The 19,474-nt window shown below is 33.2% G+C and overlaps 4 protein-coding genes across 4 annotated transcripts; 1 reads left to right on the forward strand and 3 right to left on the reverse strand.

Annotated features, from left to right (window-relative positions):
* Nucleotides 1–17: 17 nt before the first annotated feature.
* On the reverse strand, nt 18–2,058 carry Lrr47 (Leucine-rich repeat 47). Its single transcript, XM_066401128.1, has 2 exons — nt 1,531–2,058; nt 18–887 (listed from the first exon to the last, which is right to left on the reverse strand). The coding sequence occupies exons 1-2, from the start codon at nt 1,947–1,949 to the stop codon at nt 41–43; spliced, it is 1,266 nt and encodes a 421-aa protein (XP_066257225.1). The 5' UTR covers nt 1,950–2,058; the 3' UTR covers nt 18–40.
* A 1,371-nt stretch (nt 2,059–3,429) lies between these two features.
* EMC7 (ER membrane protein complex subunit 7) lies at nt 3,430–6,599 on the reverse strand. The gene is made up of 3 exons (XM_066401282.1): nt 6,220–6,599; nt 4,810–5,023; nt 3,430–4,401 (listed from the first exon to the last, which is right to left on the reverse strand). Exons 1-3 carry the CDS (start codon nt 6,416–6,418, stop codon nt 4,101–4,103), a joined length of 714 nt encoding a protein of 237 aa, XP_066257379.1. The 5' UTR covers nt 6,419–6,599; the 3' UTR covers nt 3,430–4,100.
* A 545-nt stretch (nt 6,600–7,144) lies between these two features.
* On the forward strand, nt 7,145–9,862 carry LOC136416261 (RNA-binding motif protein, X-linked 2-like). Its single transcript, XM_066401358.1, has 4 exons — nt 7,145–7,298; nt 8,040–8,192; nt 8,765–8,939; nt 9,224–9,862. The coding sequence occupies exons 1-4, from the start codon at nt 7,285–7,287 to the stop codon at nt 9,845–9,847; spliced, it is 966 nt and encodes a 321-aa protein (XP_066257455.1). The 5' UTR covers nt 7,145–7,284; the 3' UTR covers nt 9,848–9,862.
* A 201-nt stretch (nt 9,863–10,063) lies between these two features.
* Nucleotides 10,064–18,215, reverse strand: LOC136416252 (trafficking protein particle complex subunit 12-like). The gene is made up of 9 exons (XM_066401344.1): nt 17,793–18,215; nt 15,078–15,233; nt 14,656–14,810; nt 13,516–13,577; nt 12,723–13,031; nt 12,258–12,426; nt 12,108–12,178; nt 11,856–12,010; nt 10,064–11,123 (listed from the first exon to the last, which is right to left on the reverse strand). The coding sequence occupies exons 1-9, from the start codon at nt 18,093–18,095 to the stop codon at nt 10,878–10,880; spliced, it is 1,626 nt and encodes a 541-aa protein (XP_066257441.1). The 5' UTR covers nt 18,096–18,215; the 3' UTR covers nt 10,064–10,877.
* Between the last annotated feature and the right edge of the window lie 1,259 nt (nt 18,216–19,474).

The raw sequence follows: 19,474 nt of genomic DNA on the forward strand, positions 1-19,474 counted from the left end.
AGACACCAAAAATGGTCTTTTAACTAAAATCAACTGCGTCCTATCTGACAATAGGATTCCGATTTCGATTGTAAAATGCTAAACTGAAACATCTTAAACTACAAAAATAACAATCAATCGGAACAAAAATTTCATCATTGGCAACGGTACATACAGTTTCTGATATACTCGATAATAACAAATTATGAGTTTGTCTTACAAAAACGTTGAAGCAAGCTTTTCCACACACACAGTATTTAGCATTGTCCAGATAATCAATGATGGTTATGGGCAAAGTTCCTTTTGGATATGGGATTCGTGCCCATAAAACCTTTTTACCCGCACATTCTTTTAAACTACGCACTTGCAGTGGTTTGGGATAGATTCCAGCCCCATTTGGCATGTTCTGTGCAAAGTTATTATTAGATATGTCAATGCTTTGTAGACGTAACTTTTTGACACTGCCTGGTAGAATCGTGAGTAAATTATTAGAAGCCGAGAAAATTTTTAGATGTTTTAAGCTTCCAATTCCTACAGGCAACGATACAAGTCTATTATAACTAAGGTGTAAAGTTGTAATATTGTACAGCTTCACTATTTGATCTGGCACAAACGTCAATTCATTATAAGTCACGTCTAACAAATGTAAACTTTTAGACAAACATCCTCCAATCCACTGCCATTGTTGGAGACTGCTTTTACCCAGTAAGTTATGTGACACATTCAATTCATTCAAGTTAGGCAATCTATTAAGTTCTTCTGGAAGATGCTCAATAAGGTTGTTACTCAGATTCAGAATCTTCAGTCTATTAAGCTGCAGTATTCCCTTATCTAGACCTGACCTCTGGATATCATTTATATAAAGTGATTCCAAGGTGCGTGGAAATCCTTTTAGAGGATAGTCAGACCTAAAACAAAAAAAAACTCTTCAATTACACATACTTTATTGTTTTATATAAGGTGTTCATTTAGCAACCCCTTGGGCTTCTATGAGCTTATTTGTGATTTCATAGAAAAAATCTATTGGGGCATACTAAACATTCAGGCACTTAATCATGAATGCAGGTTTTCCTGAAATAATCAATAAATTCCTTAACATTTAAGATGACATTATTTTATACTAAAACATAAAGGACATTGCAGGGAACAATTTTTACATAGAAACCCCTAGCCAAAATGAGCCACTTTGACTCCAGAATTATATGACTCATTATTTACATAATGAGCTAAGGCCACATGGCAATCATCCCTATTGCTATTTTATTTATAGTTGCCATGGAAGCGAACCTCAAGTAATGGAAAAAATTGGATTTACACTGTTCTTGTGAAATACTACAATTCTCAAGTCTTAGATCTCTCAGAGCTTCAGGGTTTACACATTGCAATAACAATAATGTACTCCACAACCTTGGCATATAATAGATTATAAATATTATTATGTTGTAAAATGTAACAACATGTAATAAAATTTTTGAAGGGTTAAAGTGGGTGTACATACACATATTTGACTAGTAGTTAGCCTTCAAAACATACAAGTTGAATGATATTTACCTCTTATTGATAGTCAATTTGGTAGATGTAGTATCTCTGCTTTTTATGGGAGTCACACTCATACTAGAGTAAGTGAGTTCTTTATCAGAAATTGTTCTGTCAATGGCACGTTTTAGAAGATGAATGAATCCTTTAATTTGTAATGGGTCTCCTTGAATGCACAAGTCATGTTCAGGACTCTTCAACTGTATGGTACATTTTCCTTCGTTAATAAACCGAGTTAAGACATGTTTAATATTATTTTTTATTGAATATTTTGTGCCTGCTTTATTCTGGCCAGAAAATAGAAGCAGACAAAACTCATCACTCTTGGGATGCTTGCATAAAGCCAAGGTAGATTTACAGGGTTTCTTCCTTACAGCAGCTGGTAAGTTCGGTAGTAACCTATTTACCACACAGACAGTACACTGGATTTTCATTTTATTTGTCTAATCATCACTAAACGAACTACAACACTTGTAACAGGCACTTATAATGTTATTTTTAACTATTTTTATCCGTTACAACGTTGGTCGACGAAACACCTCCTGCAACACTGAAAACGAAACAAAACAACATGTGTTGTCCATACATTTCCATATTTTGAAGTATCGATTTCAACAACTTCGATATGGATATCCAATACGTGATACTTTCTATCGATACTTTAGATTTCGATATTTGGATGGATATCTCCCATTGGTATATCGAACGAAGCGCTTGTAGGAAAAAAAATATCTACAGAATAATTCAAGATTCTACTGGTTTAGAACTGAAAGCCCGGAATTATAAATAATATCGTCCACACATACAGTGCGATCGTAAATAAAGGCTGCCCCCTTTAAATTTTGAAACTCATAATAGACGAAGTTAGAATAACTCTTATACAAATGCTACATTTTGAGATAAACGTCTATGTCAAATAAAAGACAGCTAGATGCCAATTAGGTTGAAAAATGCTATTTTTAATAAAATCCAACTAATAATAAACGAAACTGAGTCGTATTTAAGTGAGGTTAAGTTTATTTGTTTATGTTTAAGCTTACGTAAAAAAAAATCAAAGACATATGAGCGTGACGTCAATTCCAAAGCCTACTTAACGGATTTTTTTTTTAAAGCACGATATTTGTATCAGGTACATATCTGGCATAAAATTTTCCCCATATTCCAGTTCATAAGTTAAAACCTTACCAATAGCCCCAATTTCTAGATTTTTTCTATGCACATAATAAAACCTTTCCTATAATGAAAATTCATTTTTCAAATATAGAACAAAACATAATTTCCTAATAAATTTTTTGTTCAAGTACATTGGCACCAGACAATCAAGTTGGAATTTGAGGGAGCCTTAAATTCTGGAATGTATTTAGGTATTCAATACGTGAATTATACAAGACCATATTTTTATGTACCTACTTTTAAAAATGGTAAAAACTTATGCGTTTAACGTTCGTAAATTAGAGATCAAATCCATGACAGTTTAACGAGTGAGTATAACCTGCTTGTCCTATTGGAGTTAATTTACTATTTGCCAAACGAAATTTTCTTGTAGGGAAGTTAATTCTAGATGCTTTTTAACAACTAAAAATTAACATTAAGATAAGTTCAATGTGAATTTTTTAGCATCAGTAGGTGTTCCAGATTCTTGACCATATGGCGACTAAACATATTGACTAATTGTTAGTTTAAGACATAGAAAATAACAGTACTTGGCTATAAGAATTTTCCGTCTATACACACAATTGTCGAATATTCCCTTAAAACGAGATTGTCACTGTCACACTGCGGGTACTTTAAAGCAGTTCAGTTTGCGCACGTGTCAAATAATAATACGATGAATAAGTTTAAATAACGAGCGATTAACAGATCCCTTCCAGGCCACCACATTTGGTACGAAAATCGATAAACAGAAACCACACATAATAAAAACATGGCCATAATTATTGAAAACAAATCACTTTTTACTCAACATTTTTAATATTACGTTAACAGACAAAATAAAAGTGTTACCTTCTATAGCATATTTACAGAGTGGCCAACTCTTAATGCAAGTAAAACTATTTTGAGATATTGAATTATTTTTTTGTACTTTAGATATATGTTTCAAAGGTAAGATAAGAATGTAAATACTATTTCGTTCTATCTTAAACCGTTTGGAAGATACGGCCTTTGAAAATAGAATAATGCATATTATCGTTTTGAAACCTGTTAAAAGAGCAAAATGGAATATGCTATATAAAATATGCACTAATACACACGATGTTCCTTAAAAAAAAATTGTATGTTGAATTTACTCGAGTTTACCCTATGCGACCCTTAGAAACACAGCTACGAATTAACATTTAAAATCAACACGATGCTTCAATAATGTATAATGGACGAATATTAAATGACCAGAGGAATTACTAATTTTTAAGATTATTATACAATTGATGAGGTTTGTCTCATCCTGTACAGTTAGTCACGTAAAAGAGAATATTTTTTAACGAATTTTTATCATATGTCAAATCGGTATGTTTCCGATTTCCTTATAATCCGCCCACATATTATTGGACCACCTTGTATTTGCAGTAATGTACAAATTATAATTTCTATTCTTTGGCAACAGGTTTTCTTCTAGGCTTAGATCCCCTTTTAACATCTTTGTCTTTGGTTCCTTCTTTCGATGTCAATTGAGGTGTATTTCCTGCCAAAAAATTACTGACAACATCAGAAACTTGTGGCACCTCAAATTTTGTCATTTTCTGTATCTGTTCCAAGTCTTTTTTTGTCTCGGGATCATTCATGACTTTAGGAAGAATCATTATCAAAACTACGGGCAGAAGCATCATTATCATCATTGGATTAAATAAGAAGTCAGTTATGCGCCATTGCTCCCGAATTTGGAAATATCTAAAAGAAAATCTTATGAAAATTAAGGTACTTATAGCCAAAACAAGTTAATAGCTATTTATTTAACATGCCTAGAGAAGATTTTACTGTACGCGTAAATAAATAAACGACACTTAGCGGCATTTCGAAAGTAAGACTACAGCAGTCACTTCCTCGTGTGTTAGGTAAAATATTTTTTGTGCAAGCATTATATTTTACTAACTACATTGTGGTCTACACATTTAAGGTAGAATTTCTAATTTTTCATAGCATGAAAATGTATTTAAAATTTTCTATTCAGGTCTGAAAAAACTCCTTTGACTTTTCCACATAACGTACCATAGTAGAAATGACTTGTTATGGAATTCTAAAGTTGTTACCAAATTTTAATGGATAGAATTTTATGGCTTGTAGTGAATTAATACTTACCGAGTTTTTCCTAACGCCTTAATTCTTAATGGATATGGCACTTGATTGACAAGTGAGGTTTGTATGTGGTTAACTTTTCTAGCTCTAAATTTGCCTTTTGAATTGATTTCGACTCTAACAGGCTCGTAAGTGAATTCTGGATGTAAAACCTCAACTATGTAGGATCCGGACGGAACATTGTGAATTAGAAAGCTTCCATCTCGCTTTATAAATCCTACAAAAAAAATTTTTTAGATAGGGAGAAATCATTTTGAAATTATTTTAGGATTTCGGATAACAGACATTAAAACGAAGTCTTTCTAAGCAGACATAGAAAAAATGGGAAGAAGCTTTATTTAATATATTTCTTATCTCCGTAACTTCCACACAAAACTCTTATTTTTAACACCTGGACTACTTATTCAAATTCAAAATATGAATTACATTTCTTTATTTTTAAAAGGCATTCACAGTCAATTTCTAATTTACTAATCAAGTGGTAAAAAGAAACTTAATAAAAATAGAAAGCAGGAACCTAAGTCAGAAATTCAGTATCTTATAGAGGTATCAGCAGTTTAAGTTGGAATATAGGAATTATTCAATAATTTTGTCCATGACTGTATGTATGCAGAATAATCTTTGTCAGTATCTAAAAATCATGTGATGGCAACATTAAAACTGTATCATGGCACTGTCTGGCCACCCATACTTGTATTAACATTACATATTTTAATGGAATACTTAAACTTTCCACACAATAGTAAATCCTTTTCAATTGAGAGAAAACCTGTGTTGCAATGGCATACAGCCTGATTTTTACAGTACCTGTTTTTATTTTCTGATACAGTTTTACATCTTCCACTCACAACGATCAGAGTCATCATTCTTAGAGTCTGATTAGGAAAAACTAATCAATTTAATTCAAAATTAGAAAAGGGTATATTATGTTGGCCAACAGAAAGTGGTTCACAACTTCATGTTATTGCTAGTAACTATTCCCCAATAGATCAGGCAGAAGCAAGTCCATTGGACAGCCAGGCCAAGCAAATTTCAGAGTAATTTAGGTAATTGAGACAAGAAAATGAATCCACAACTTGATGAGGTGGTCCTCAATAGAGAGGCATGAGTTGGTGAACAGAGGTCATCAAACTACCAAATACCCATAGTCTCTGTCTCCATTTACTTCGGGTGATCCTAGTGATACAATTTCATAGGTGCTTCACACCTCAAAACAGTTCTTAATATGTTGCTATCACATGAAGTGCTATTATTGTTATTATTATTATTAGTATTTTAACAAGTGTTCCTGGACATTTAAGGAATGTTCCATTACAGACTTCCTTAATATCTTAAAAACCTAAACATGTCCAGGGAATTTAGACCTCAGTCCGGAGCTTGACACATGGGAAGCCATAATCGTAAGCTTCTTACCTATAAATTCTCCTCCATTTACATGTATCACAGTAAGGGCCTGCCAATTTGAATTTTGATAAGGAAAGTCAGAAGATAAGGGAAAGATTCGGCCTTCTATAGTATATAGACCAGACCCATATTCCTCTTCAACACTTGTGTTTCCTTCAGCAAAAAATACTACCAAAAGACACATAAGAAACTGTAATAAGTTCTTCATAATAAATTTAGTTTTTATTTTTAATTCTATAATTTTCTTTCGTCTTATTCGTGTGTTCTTTCAACTTCTATGAATTAATGACAAAGATACAGTCAAATGACGAATTAATAAATACCAATATATTTGAGTAAAAATGAATAATAAATAAGAAACAGGAGACCGATTCTATAAAAACATGTGAGAGAGAGAGGGAAAGGTTTAGTAAGGAAACTTCACTCTCACTAGCATATTCCTATAGAATTAATGCCCAAAGTTCTTATTGGGCGCGTTCACACGATCATTTATCAATTGTTGTACAAACTTCACGATTTTACTTTTGAAGCCACGTTGTCGCAAATGTAGACTATATAGAGTTCGTAATTTATTCAACAAATGTAAGAGAACGTCACTATTTCGAATTCAAAGAAATGAGAAAACATAAATTTTCTTAGATTATGAAGGGATCAAGAGAAGCACTAAGTTACTGACGCCAAGAGGAAATCGTATAACGCTAATTTGTTTAGTCGAAAAGAAAGTTTTAATCCACTTAATAAACCTTTCTGGACAAGAGAATTGCTCATTTCAAGTTCAAATCTGCAAAGTCAGTTGCCCAGAACGGTTCTCGAATTGTTGGCGCAAACCCGATTGGAACAAACTCCGGTTGGAACGTTCGTGTTCCGAAGTTCGTATTGATTGTAAATTGCAATGGATTTTTAGGTTATCCGAAGAATAAACAAACAAACCTTACTAAACACAAAATTAATAATAAACTTTAAAATAGGGTTTGTTCAAATTGTGGGTTTTGATTCCATTGAAAGAAAAATCTGGGATCTGGGCGCACCAGGATCAGTAAAAGATATATTATCAGCCACTTTATTGCTAAGAAAATGAATCCTCTTACGTAAGTAAAACTAACTAAACGCTGAATCTACAGTGAAGTAAAGTTACAGTCTCCTAGAAAATCGGTGGCATGATGTAGGGGCTGTAATAGGATGCCACTAGGCATCATTTCATACATCTCTGTATGTGTAAAATAACACTTACTAAACAAACTTCTCAAACTGCACATTTTAGTCAGTCGAAAAACAGAGTTCAATGAGACCTACAACAGTCCTGTAAATAAAGTTTCTCATTGAACTCATCCTATAAATGGGGCCATTAGGATGGTTACATAGCATATGCAAAATGACTTTCGTGTTTCAATGTTAGTCACAGTTTTGCCTACCGTGACTAAAAAAAATGTTATACATGTAAATACCCACACTGCCAGCATGTGTATGTTATATGTTGCTAGAACATCATCCTTAACTGTTGGCCCTGCTACATATATGCTACATTCAATACTTAAATTACATTTCTTTGGTTGCTTGTTGGTTGTTATTCCTGTCACTGGCAACTTACTTTCCGTAAAAATTGAGCACAAAATAGTAAAAACCATTTCTCTAACTTTAATAATAGTCAAAAAACCCCATAAAACAATGGAATTTGAGACACCCTGTACATTAAATCTTTGAAGTAAAGTGAGGTAGATATGGTACTTATGTAATAAATATGACTGATTTCAGTTGATAAATTTATTTTATCTTTTTGCCTGTGTTTTTTTGGAACACCCTGTATAACATGAATTAATCATCTTTTTTAGGAATATGAAAAATGTAACTAAACTTAGTGAACAAGACCTCTATAAAAAGAGTAAAAGCTCATGGCATGATCAATACAGAGATAGTGCATGGATATTTGTGGGGGGTTTACCCTATGATTTGACAGAGGGAGATATAATTTGCGTTTTTTCACAGTAAGTATTATTATTACTTATTTTAAATTTTACAGTAGTTAAAAGGACATACTGTGCTTTTTTATATACAAAATATTTGTTATGCCAGTATGTTTTCTCAAAAAGTATTTACATATTAACTAACTTGAGAAAACCCTTTTGACAATAAAGCTTAAGGGATGTTAATTATTTAGTGATTTAAAGCCAAATTGATTAGAAATTCTATTGAAAATGAATTATGTGTATATCAATGAAGTCCCAGAAGTAAATGACGAGACCAAAAAACCTTTAAAAATCCAGAAAAATTTATTTACTTGTGGCCTGTTTATGCATTGGAATATTGCATTAAAAGCTGAGCAGCAATAGTTTTTCTTAGCAGAATTATTTCAATGTACAGAAAAGTACAGATCTTGAGTAGTGGATTAAGTATAGGATTGTACTTGCATACAATGAGCATTGTCCCCTGAAGAGAATTATCCTTTAAGAGAAAATTCTTCATTGGGAATGATAACCTTCATTATAAGCTTTTCTAATAATATATCTTTTCCTTGTGAATTAGGATTTATTTTCCAACAAAATTAATAATTTTTGAGGTATGGAGAGGTGGTGAATATCAATCTGATAAGAGCTAAAGAGACTGGAAATTCCAAGGGATATTGTTTTTTATGCTATGAAGATCAGCGTTCTACAGTATTGGCAGTAGATAATTTTAATGGTATAAAAATATTGAACAGGACTATTCGTGTGGATCATGTGCAAAATTATAAGGTAAGTTACTCATCTATGCAGCTGAAAGTAGTAAGTATACCCATTAGGTATATGGGGGTTTCATGAACTGTTAATAATGCCATTGACTTCAGATACAATTGATGAAAAGATTGAAATAAGTTTTTGTTAATTGGGCTGTTTTGAACATATTAAATGTTTGTTATTTTAAATTAGTCATTTTGTTGACATGTTAAGTCTTAACCCTATTCAGTGCCAATTGTCTTGGGCTATTTAATTTTTTTTTTAATGAAGGCTCATTATTATTACTATTGTTTTATTTTCAGGTTCCAAAAGAAGGGAAGAAGACAACAGAAGAGACAAGGAAATTATATGATGAAGGTTGTGCGCCAAAAACAGTTGCTCCAGTAGTAGTAAAAGTTGAACCACCAAGTACCAGGGAGAATATAAGAGAAACGTTAGTCGATCAGATTGAACAGGATATTAAATTACCTGCCAGATTACCAATATATACCAATATTACCAATATTAATCCTGTACAAATTTCGGAAGTTAACGTGGAGGAATCTTCTGATAACGAAAAGAAGGAGAAAAAAAGTAGTAAAAAGGGAAAGAAAAAATCGAAAAAACGGACAAGTAGTTTCGATGATGATTCATCTTCATCTAGTCAATCAGATGTTAGACCTAAGAAAATTAAAGCTAATAAAAAAGATAAAGACCAAAAAAAACAAAATGGAAAGAGTAAAAATTTTTGGAAGGGTTTAAGTTCGAAACATTTAAAATCAAGTCACGACAAAAATTCAGATTATGGGTCTGCAAAAGATGACAAAGATTCCAAAAGATCTAATGATTCACAGAAAATTGATAGATCGATGAATCAGGATACGGATTCGCAACCTAAGGTTTATAAAAGAGACGTTAGCCCAAACATTCCAAAGAGATGGCGATAATTAAGATTCTTCTATATATTTTCCTTTGTTTTTTTTTAGTTTTACTCTTTGATACGATTGTAAAAATATTCTTAATTTTGTAATTATTATAAAATTATTTCTAGTGAATGAAAAATGAAATAGGGAAATAAATAAAAACGGTTATATTTAAAAAATATGTATTACCTTTATTTGGGCTATAAAGCTTATACTTACAATAATAAAAGATGAATCTATATCAATAAAACAAGGGGACTTTGTCCTAGGGCTTAACACATACTGACTTTGAGATATTGCATCCTTGTTCATACTTAGAGAAAGGTAGCTAGTGCAACGTTGCCGGCGATAAAAAAACATGCGACATCAACAATTTCAAGGGAATATAAAACTTTGGAGTTAAATCTTTTTTACTTCAGTAATCTGTTACAAGAACTAAACTGTATGTTCTTATTACTATTAATTTTTAATCTTGACCTAATGAAGAGCATTTCAAGCATTTAAAAATGATTATAATTTCATAATTTGCTTTATCAAGTTCAGAACATGCATCATACATCTCGTATTTTACTTGTATTTCGTTCGAATACCTTCATATGGGCCGTTATACTGTATGAAATGGTAGGATTTAATAACAGACAATAGTTGTGCAACTGTTGGGATTTCTGCTGAATGACACGGTATTCTTAAAATACAACGGGAGTAGACGTCATTTTAAATAAAAGTTTCAAATAGTTGAAAAACTACATATGTGACGTGTGATTATTTTGACAATGCACATGCTTCTTATGGACGTAAAAACATATGAGTGATAGATTCTGATAGCTGAGTTAAGTTTAAATAATGATGAAACAACTGAATCTAAAATACCATAATTACAAGATGCACTAAGATAATATAAATATTTAATCTTTAGTTGCTTATGTGCTTTATTTTAACAAATAGTAAACATATCTGTATATTTAACATATAAAGAAAATATATAAATAAAAAAGTAAAATATCTATTACCAAACATTTTAAATCACTCAATTAAAAAACAAGGCAGTCCTTTCTTATCCGTACAATTTCTCTAAAATGGCGGTAGGAGCATCGGCACTATACTTTGATATCTGCCGTAATAAAGCAAACTTCTTTGTTATTCCCTGGGATGATTCCATATCATACAATGTACACAAATTGAGAATCAGCGATTCATGAAGTGCGTGCAACGGATTCGTAGATATAGCTGATTCTAGTACTGCAATGGCTTCTTTTAAATGTCCTCCGTATAGAAGGCATACAGCCATATTATTAAGGACCTGCGGAAGTGTAAAATTATATACAGAGTACCGCATCGGAAATGTCTTAAATCTGCTATAAAAAAAATGTTCAAATGTATGCCATATTTGTGCCACTTTACTTATCTAATAAATTCTCATTCGTTATACAATACTATGCATTTCTTAATTGGTTACGTAAATAGCTTAACTTACTAAATTAATTATTTGCACAATGGCTGAGCGTCATCATCTAACTACCTCAAAAAGCATTTCTGGAGTTTGTTCATAGAATTTTTTTTTCTTTAACAAAATTATTTTGCAAAGCTTCAAAACAAATATACATAGATATATATAAAGAATCTTTATTTCAGTAGAAAATGGGCTATCGATTATTTGGTTTTTCTGCCCTTGTGACAAAAACACTTATGATAAATACATAGATAAGCATTCATGGATTCAAAGAAAAAAACATTTGAAAATGCACCAATAGAGTAATTGAGGGGAAAAGCAAGTGGGGTTGTTTTGTTTGTTTTCTTATTTTGCCCGACGTTGTAGCCTTCTCAGTTATTCTTGTTATGTGGGAGCACTCCTATAGTAACTGGTCGGGTGCCTAATCTTTGTGATCAGTTTAACGCTAATTTTGATGTTATTTCCTGATTAACCGTAAAACATAAAAACTTAACATGCTTTACATATACTCTCAAAATGCAGATTCTCTTCATAACTGTTTTGCCATTTATAAAAAAATAGGAAATAAATCGGAATACTTACCATAATATTGGACGGTTCTAAGTTACTTGCTTGTTGGAACGCCACATACGCGTCGTCAAAATTGTTTTGAGCAATGCCCAGTAATCCCTTATCTACTATGTCACGTACTCCTGCTGGCCCATGTAGAACTGCTTCAGAAAAACAAGTTTCTGCGCCTAGAACATGTTAAAATAAGCAAGATAAAGAGAATTTATTAACAAAGAAGAAATTTAAATAATGATAAGTAAAAGCTGAACAGAACAAGATACTAACCTGTAATATTACCCAATTGAAGATGCAGTCGACCTAAAGCTGACAAAAGAGCTTGTTTCGGAGCACCGTCTCTAAAAATGTATTATTTAAGTTATATTCATTTATACTAATTTTACCTATGGGAAAACAAAATTTAGCAATGGAGATTACCTTTCACAAAGTCGGCTTAACAAATCCATAGCCAATTTATAGTCCGTAATAGATATGGCACAGTTAATAATGGAATGCATGACTCTAGCCTCCCTGCCATTCCATAATTTAAGCGAATCTGCGCGGTCTGTTTCGCAGATTTCCATGGGATTTCCGTCCTCAAACAGACCTTTAAAATTTATGAAAGTGTTACCTCTACGATTCCAAATTACAGTAACAGCGACGAAAAATCGAAGATTTATAGGCTGACGAGATATATTTAATTACTTGTAGAAAAAAAGAGTACGCAGATCCAAGTAAATGCGGTAGCTAAAAATAGCACCAAATTGCTATTAGTAATTACTTTTATATTAAAAAAACTTATTAGTATTAACTAGTAAGCAATTACTTATTAGCAAATCCTTATTTTTATTAATATGACTAAATGATGATCCTAGATAATATTTAATAATTAAAAAATCTCACCTTTCTTTAAATTATTTATCATTTTCTTAACAGTGCCCAAGATACTAAATAGCTTCCCAAGTGATTCTTTGGGCTTTCCACAATGCATAGGCAATTCGGATAGTAAGAGTCGAAAACTAAATGCTGCCATCGAACCTGGGCGGCCATCATACATATCGGGATAAAATTGGAAAAATACATCAGGCTTCTCTAGTTGCTCAAATGGTTCTGCTTCGGCTAAGGCGATATTGTATGCCTTGGTTTTCACTAGTAAAGCAATTCGAGTGAACCACAATTGCAACGAATGAGGAGAATGTTTCGTTGGATGGCCTAAAAATAAAATAATAGATATTAATGCAAATTTCTGCCAAATTAGTCAATTATCGAAACCATTTTTCTAACGAATTCGGAAAACACTTATAATTTTATTTATTTTATCAAGAGTAGCTTGCCGTGACTTCGTGATGATTTCCACAGGATGTTATGGTGGTACATTAAGCATACACTTCACATCACGAAGTCTGCAATACTTTAAATTAAACGCGAGCCCCAAAAATTACACATATGTAATTGGTTGGCATATGGTCTCATATTTGCCAAGAAAAAAAAACATGATAATCGATAGAAATTGACTTAAAAAAGGCCACAACAAATTTTTTTAGATTGACTATAAACCTCGACTACGCGTTGGTTCAGAAGTTTCAATCCCGTACATTATCGATTATTATCGGTCTTGTAACGTTAATACATATTATAAATTTTCCTGTCGCTTACAAAAGGCTTATCTTCAAATTAAAATAATATGATTTCCTACCTTGTCGGCCTCTCCCTTGACCATATATTGAAAGCAATCTGGCGGTAAGATTGATAGCGGCCCTACAAAATTAAGAAAGGGAGCATAAGTCAAGTTGAAAAATTGATAAGATTGGGTGTTTCACCCCTGCATCATAAACGCTCCCTATAAGATAAGAATGAAAGGGAAGAACAGGAAATTATGATGTGTGCCAGTGTTGAGGAAAATCCCAATCGGTTCCTCAAGGAAATAGCGGACCAATTAGATGTGTCACGTGCAATCGCCCACAGAGTTTTGAGGAAAAACGGGTATAATTTATACAAAGTGCAAAAAATGAACAAATTTTTTCCTGAAGACCTAGAGAGACGATTGTTTTTTTGTGAAACAATAAAAAAAGAGCGAGTAATGATGAAAATTAAAAAAAAAACATCCTTTTTACGAATGAATCGACCTTCGATTACTGAGCTACGCCAATCCAGCCGTCACTCGTTACTGGTCAAAGGAGAATTTGCACAGAACATACAATGCACGAACCCAATATCCTCAAAAACTTAATGTCTGGACAGGTATTTTAAGTGACTATGTAATTGGTCCGTTTTTCATTGAACATACTTTAAACAGATTGAGATATCTCGACCTACTCCATATACAAATTATTCCCACAATCCAACAATTAGGAGTTGAATTAGGGGATGTATGGGTTCAGCAAGAAAGTTGCCCCATTTACAATGCCGCTCTTGTTAGAGAATGTCTTGAGGAACATTTTCAAAACAAATAAGTGGATGGGGCAATATTTTGTGGCCAACAAGATTCCCTGATTTAACTCCTGCAGATTTTTTCTTATGGAGTCACGTTAAATCTACAATTTACAAATTTGAGGGTGATAGGGTTAATAATTTAAATGAGATGCGAATTGAAATTCGAAATTGCATGTAAACTATTAGCTCAGAAAAACTTGCAAACGTGCGGCGGAATTTTTACGACCGGCTCGGTTACTTTTTTGCACAAAAAAGGGGTCGAACATTGCAGGTTCATGCAGTGCGACATCTGACCTCCACTATGTTTACTTCGTTTTTTATATATTATAAATGGAGATACACGGAAACATACACTCCTTCATATCGCCAGTGGTGTAAAATATGCTGTATACTACATACTGACCTATAAGCCCCGGCTTGTACCAATTCTCTAAGCCCTCGCTCATCTTGAGTTACATCATCAGCTGTTAGAGCTCTTCTTTGAGCGGCCTCCGCCTCTCCTAAGCAATACCCTACTGCTTCACCTATGGCATCTCCCAACTCTTCTTCCAGTAAGACCTATCAATAATATAACTGAACGTATAACAAGCACGCCCTGGAGAAAAGCATTAGCTATGATGTAAACGTTTGAATTGTGAACACAGTTTAAATAAGCATTTTGATTAAAAAATGTTTAATATAATTTATACAGGTATCACTAATTCAAGTTGGAACATAGGATTTGTGCAATTGGAAGGAGGATCAAAGTTTTAATATGCCTCCTACAACGAGAGTGGTTGAATCTACTGTTCGGCACAAGAATGAAAAAAAATGAATGAAGAATACCCCAGGCATGGTCAATAAATCTGGATCTGGAACGTAGGTTCCTGGAGCACTTGTCATACTAGCTATGAGCGCTTGTCTGGTCCTTTCATTAGGGATCCACGCATCACGACGTCTATCTGTTTCTGCGCTCAGAGATACTGGTGGAATGTACGGATCCTAGAGATAAATAACAGTAGAAATAATTTCAAACTGCACTAATAGTGAATAACTTACAAGCTAAATTACAAATTCAAATTAATAATGCACTTGGCCAATATTTATTTTCAGTGTATAGTTGCTACCTCACGTGGAGGGCGGTCACAAACAGCTGGTGTATTTTACAATAATGCACCAATATTTGTATGCAACTTTGCAAATGAAGATTTTCCGCTTTTGGGGGGACGAATACAAGTGTGGTCATAGAAGATGTTCTCAATATTCTTAGCACACAATTATTTTGCGATTTTTGTTTATATTCTAAGCTCTTAATGTTCAGTTCAATGAATTTAGTTATTAAACTCTTTCGCAAAGGTCTCTGCTTGATATTGATAGGACAACAGGTATTAAATGTAATAATTATTACTAAAGTTGTCTCTAAGAAATGACAATCGGTTTAGCATTACGCTACCAAGATGCCTAGCGATGGATTCATTTTTTTTAAAGTTTTGCATTACCTTGATTTTTGGATATTTTATTATATGGTGCAACAAATGTATGAAATATTTATTCATAAATTTTGATTAAAAATCAATTAGTTTATACCATAGTTACTATTAAATTTTAAACAATAAGAGCAATTCTTAAAGATAAAAAAGGAACATTTTTCATTCAAAATTTTGAAAATAAAAAAGAAATTAATAATGTGTATTTCAACTTCTAGCATCAATACAAGTTTGGAAACGTCGCTGCATGCCTTGAACGAGGTTAGCTATAAGATCTTAAAGAATATGTTGTTATTCTTCTGCGGCAACAATAACAAGTTTCTGGATGCTTCTAGGAGGACTTCTTTGAGAGTTCACAGCTCTGGAAAGCATATCCCAAGCATGTTAGATAGGGTTTACGTCAGGCGACAAAGCAGGTCCAACTAAACAGTTGATTCCCTCACTTTCAAGGTAGTCATTTACGGCCATAAAACGATGACTACGAGTATTGTCGTACTTGAAGGCTCATCAACAGTTCCTCGCCATAGTTTAACATACGGCTTCAGAATGTTCTTAATGTACCTATTACCCTTCATTGTTCCTTGAACATGAATTAAGTTGGTGCGCCCGTCGGACATTATACTAGCCCAAAACATGACACTTCCTCTCTCAAAAGGAGACACGGGGCGAGTATGGAAAAGTTGAGCAGCTCGTGTTAGTTCTCTCCAAATTCGAATTCGGCGGCTATCATTTACCAAACAATTCTTAGTATCATCAGAAAAAAGAACAAAATTCCAAAATCCTTTGGGTAAGAGTACATGCTGTTCAACCCACTGCAATCAACGAAGTCTGTATTGATATTGTAGCTAAGGAAGTTTTATTAGTGAATGACATCGCAAATTAGACTGAGAGATTCGTGTTCTTAGCGTCGAACAAGAAATAGCAACTACAAGTGCATGTCTAATTTCCCTTCAAAGCTTTGGTATTGCCATAGTAGGATTTAGGCGAATTGTTAAGTGTATATAGTGATTATGCCTTTGATTAGTAACACGCTTAGGGCCACTTCTGAGTCCATTTTGCACAGACTTAATCTCTAAATAGCGGTTTTATATGCGAGATATGTCGCTTTGAGAAACGTCCATTCTCTCAGTAACAAAACTCTATTAATGCCCTACTTCCATTAAAGTCATTATTCTTGCAAGATCAATTTGTGTAGTATCATTTGGTGATTCATGATTTTGCTTTGAATCCTAAAATGGTACTAGGCCATACCATTAAGATAAACCTCGAATTCTTTATTAAAAAAAAGTATGTAAACAATTGTTTATTAATACAAAAGTGTATCATTGTTAATGATAAACCAATAAAAAATTCTTGTGGCAAACATTTTAAAACAAAAAAATCAGATGATGCAAAACTTTTAAAGCTATATGTATTCAAGTGACAGTTTATATGTGTGAACTGAGGTACATAACATTGCACTTTAAGGCTCTTTGGGAAAAAAATTTGTCAATAAAATAATATATTTCATTGTACAGTTACTTTTCTACTACTTTATGCCTGAATATAGGTCCTAAGTACATTTGAAAGAACAATAACTGTTTTGCTGTAACAGTTGAGCCTTGCTGATGTAGTCATGATGACCTTAACAGGATAGGAATGTTACTTATTCCACTACATTGATTAGGTAAGAGTTAAAAAAAATGTAGTTCAGCAAATGATAAGATCCCCAGTAGTATTGATAAATTCACAATTAATTTTGTGTAGAATATTTTAAATTCAACGGGTGCCATTCTGTTGGCATCAAGGGTGCAATTTGATAATGCCGGGTTTATACAATGCATAATGCATAACATAAAAAGTTACATACATAAAAAAAATTATGTAAAAAATTCAATTTTTTTAACTTTTTATATAAGTCTTATGACTAAGTACAGCATAACATCTGATGTATCTGCATAAAGGTGAATCACAGTAACTTTCATGTTGTTTCACATCAAAGTTACAGTTGCATTATGAGGATCAAATGTAAATAGTTAGAGTATCAAGGCATGTAAATTACCCAACACACTGCTTTAAACAAAAAATAACAAACCTCTTGTTTATTAGGCAATTCTAAATCTGACATGATACTTCCACTTCCAGCAGATCCCACTGCATTCGAATTATTTCCAATTAGATCGAAGAATGCAGCAGTAGGGTCCTTGGGCTCAACAGGAGTTTCTGCAAAAATTCTGCAAACTTGGGGCTCCTCAAGTTGACTATTATCGTGGTCTAATCTATTACTGCTTATTGTGTCAGTAGTTTTTGATTCTGTATGTTCTTTATCATTATCTTTTGACCCCTTTTCAGTTCCAAAATATTTAGTAAGTGAGGGAACATTACTATTTTCAGTCATTTTTGTCTTTGTAATTGAATTGTTGAATGTGAATTGTTTTAATACATTTCACAGGAAACCAGAAAAGATATAGATAATAGAGGATAAGTTAGGTTAGGTATTTGAATAATTCTGGGAATCGGGGGAATAAATGATATTAAAAGGCAAATATTGTCAATGGTATCTGAATTAATTGGGCTATACGCAACTCCAATATAAAATAGCGTAATAAAATATAAAAAATCAAGAAACAAGCTGCTATCGTTGCTATTGAAATAACACTCGGTATTAGCAGAGTTTAGGGAACGACCTCAATCTCATCAACACAGATAATCCGTAAAGGGGTACTTTTAGATCTTATGGCCATGGAAAGAAATAGAATCTGGCAAGACAGTGAATAACAAAGGAAGATACAGATAGAAAGAAAACAATGGAAACATGGCAACAGAGATGAACAGCAAAAGGAAGTCAGTGGACAAAGGCTTCAATCCCTGGAATTAGAACTTGTATAAATAGGTAACATTGTGAGAATAGCTCTCACCTGACATAGCTTCAGACAGATCAGGGAGGCTTCTGAGCATATTTAAGCTGGATCAGGAAAATAAATTCTGAAACTTGTCAACACTGCGGGGAAAACTCGGATGACATAAAGTATACTTTTTTTTACGGGTTTAAAATGGCAAAACAAAAGAGGAGCGCTCGACTCCGCGATAAAACAGGTATTGACAGCTGCAAACAAATGAACCCAGATATGCTCAACGGTCAAATCTGAAGGAAAATAATTTATTTTATTTTTTTATTAATTATTTTTAAGAGCGGTAGGACTAAAGCGACGAGCAATAGGTATGTGAAGCTTAAAAACTCAAATTTTAATAAAAATGTGTATTTTAAAGTCGTATTACATACAGAACTTTGGGTATATACTCTACTACGTCACACAAGATACTTAATATTAAAGAAACTATTTTATTTTGTGTGATATGCTTCAAAACACTTAACTTGTAAGTCTATGTTGCATTTTTTACGCCATGTTGTTTTATGATGATATATTGCGCATCTTGTCTGCTTGCCTTGGGGAATTACCCACTGATCAAGTCTATGAAGCCTCGTCTCTGAGCGGTTAGTTCAGGTTAGTAGAACGTCCTCTTTAGTAAGTAGTTTACCTTTTATGTTGCATGAGGATTGTTGTATCTACATTACGTCTAAACGTCACGTAGTCCATTGATGTACCATTTTTGATTGCATTTGCCAAGCGATGTGCGCTATCATATTTACACTATGAGCAATGGGCGGAAAGTACCCCCCCTGATACTTGTTCTGCATAAGCTCATATTTTGATCAGAGCGGTCAGCTGCGAGGGGCAGCGACTTGCTGCCCGTCCTTTAAACAAGGAAAGGAAA

Source organism: Euwallacea similis, chromosome 22 (assembly GCF_039881205.1).
Source record: "Euwallacea similis isolate ESF13 chromosome 22, ESF131.1, whole genome shotgun sequence".
NCBI classification, from domain to species: Eukaryota; Metazoa; Arthropoda; class Insecta; order Coleoptera; family Curculionidae; genus Euwallacea; species Euwallacea similis.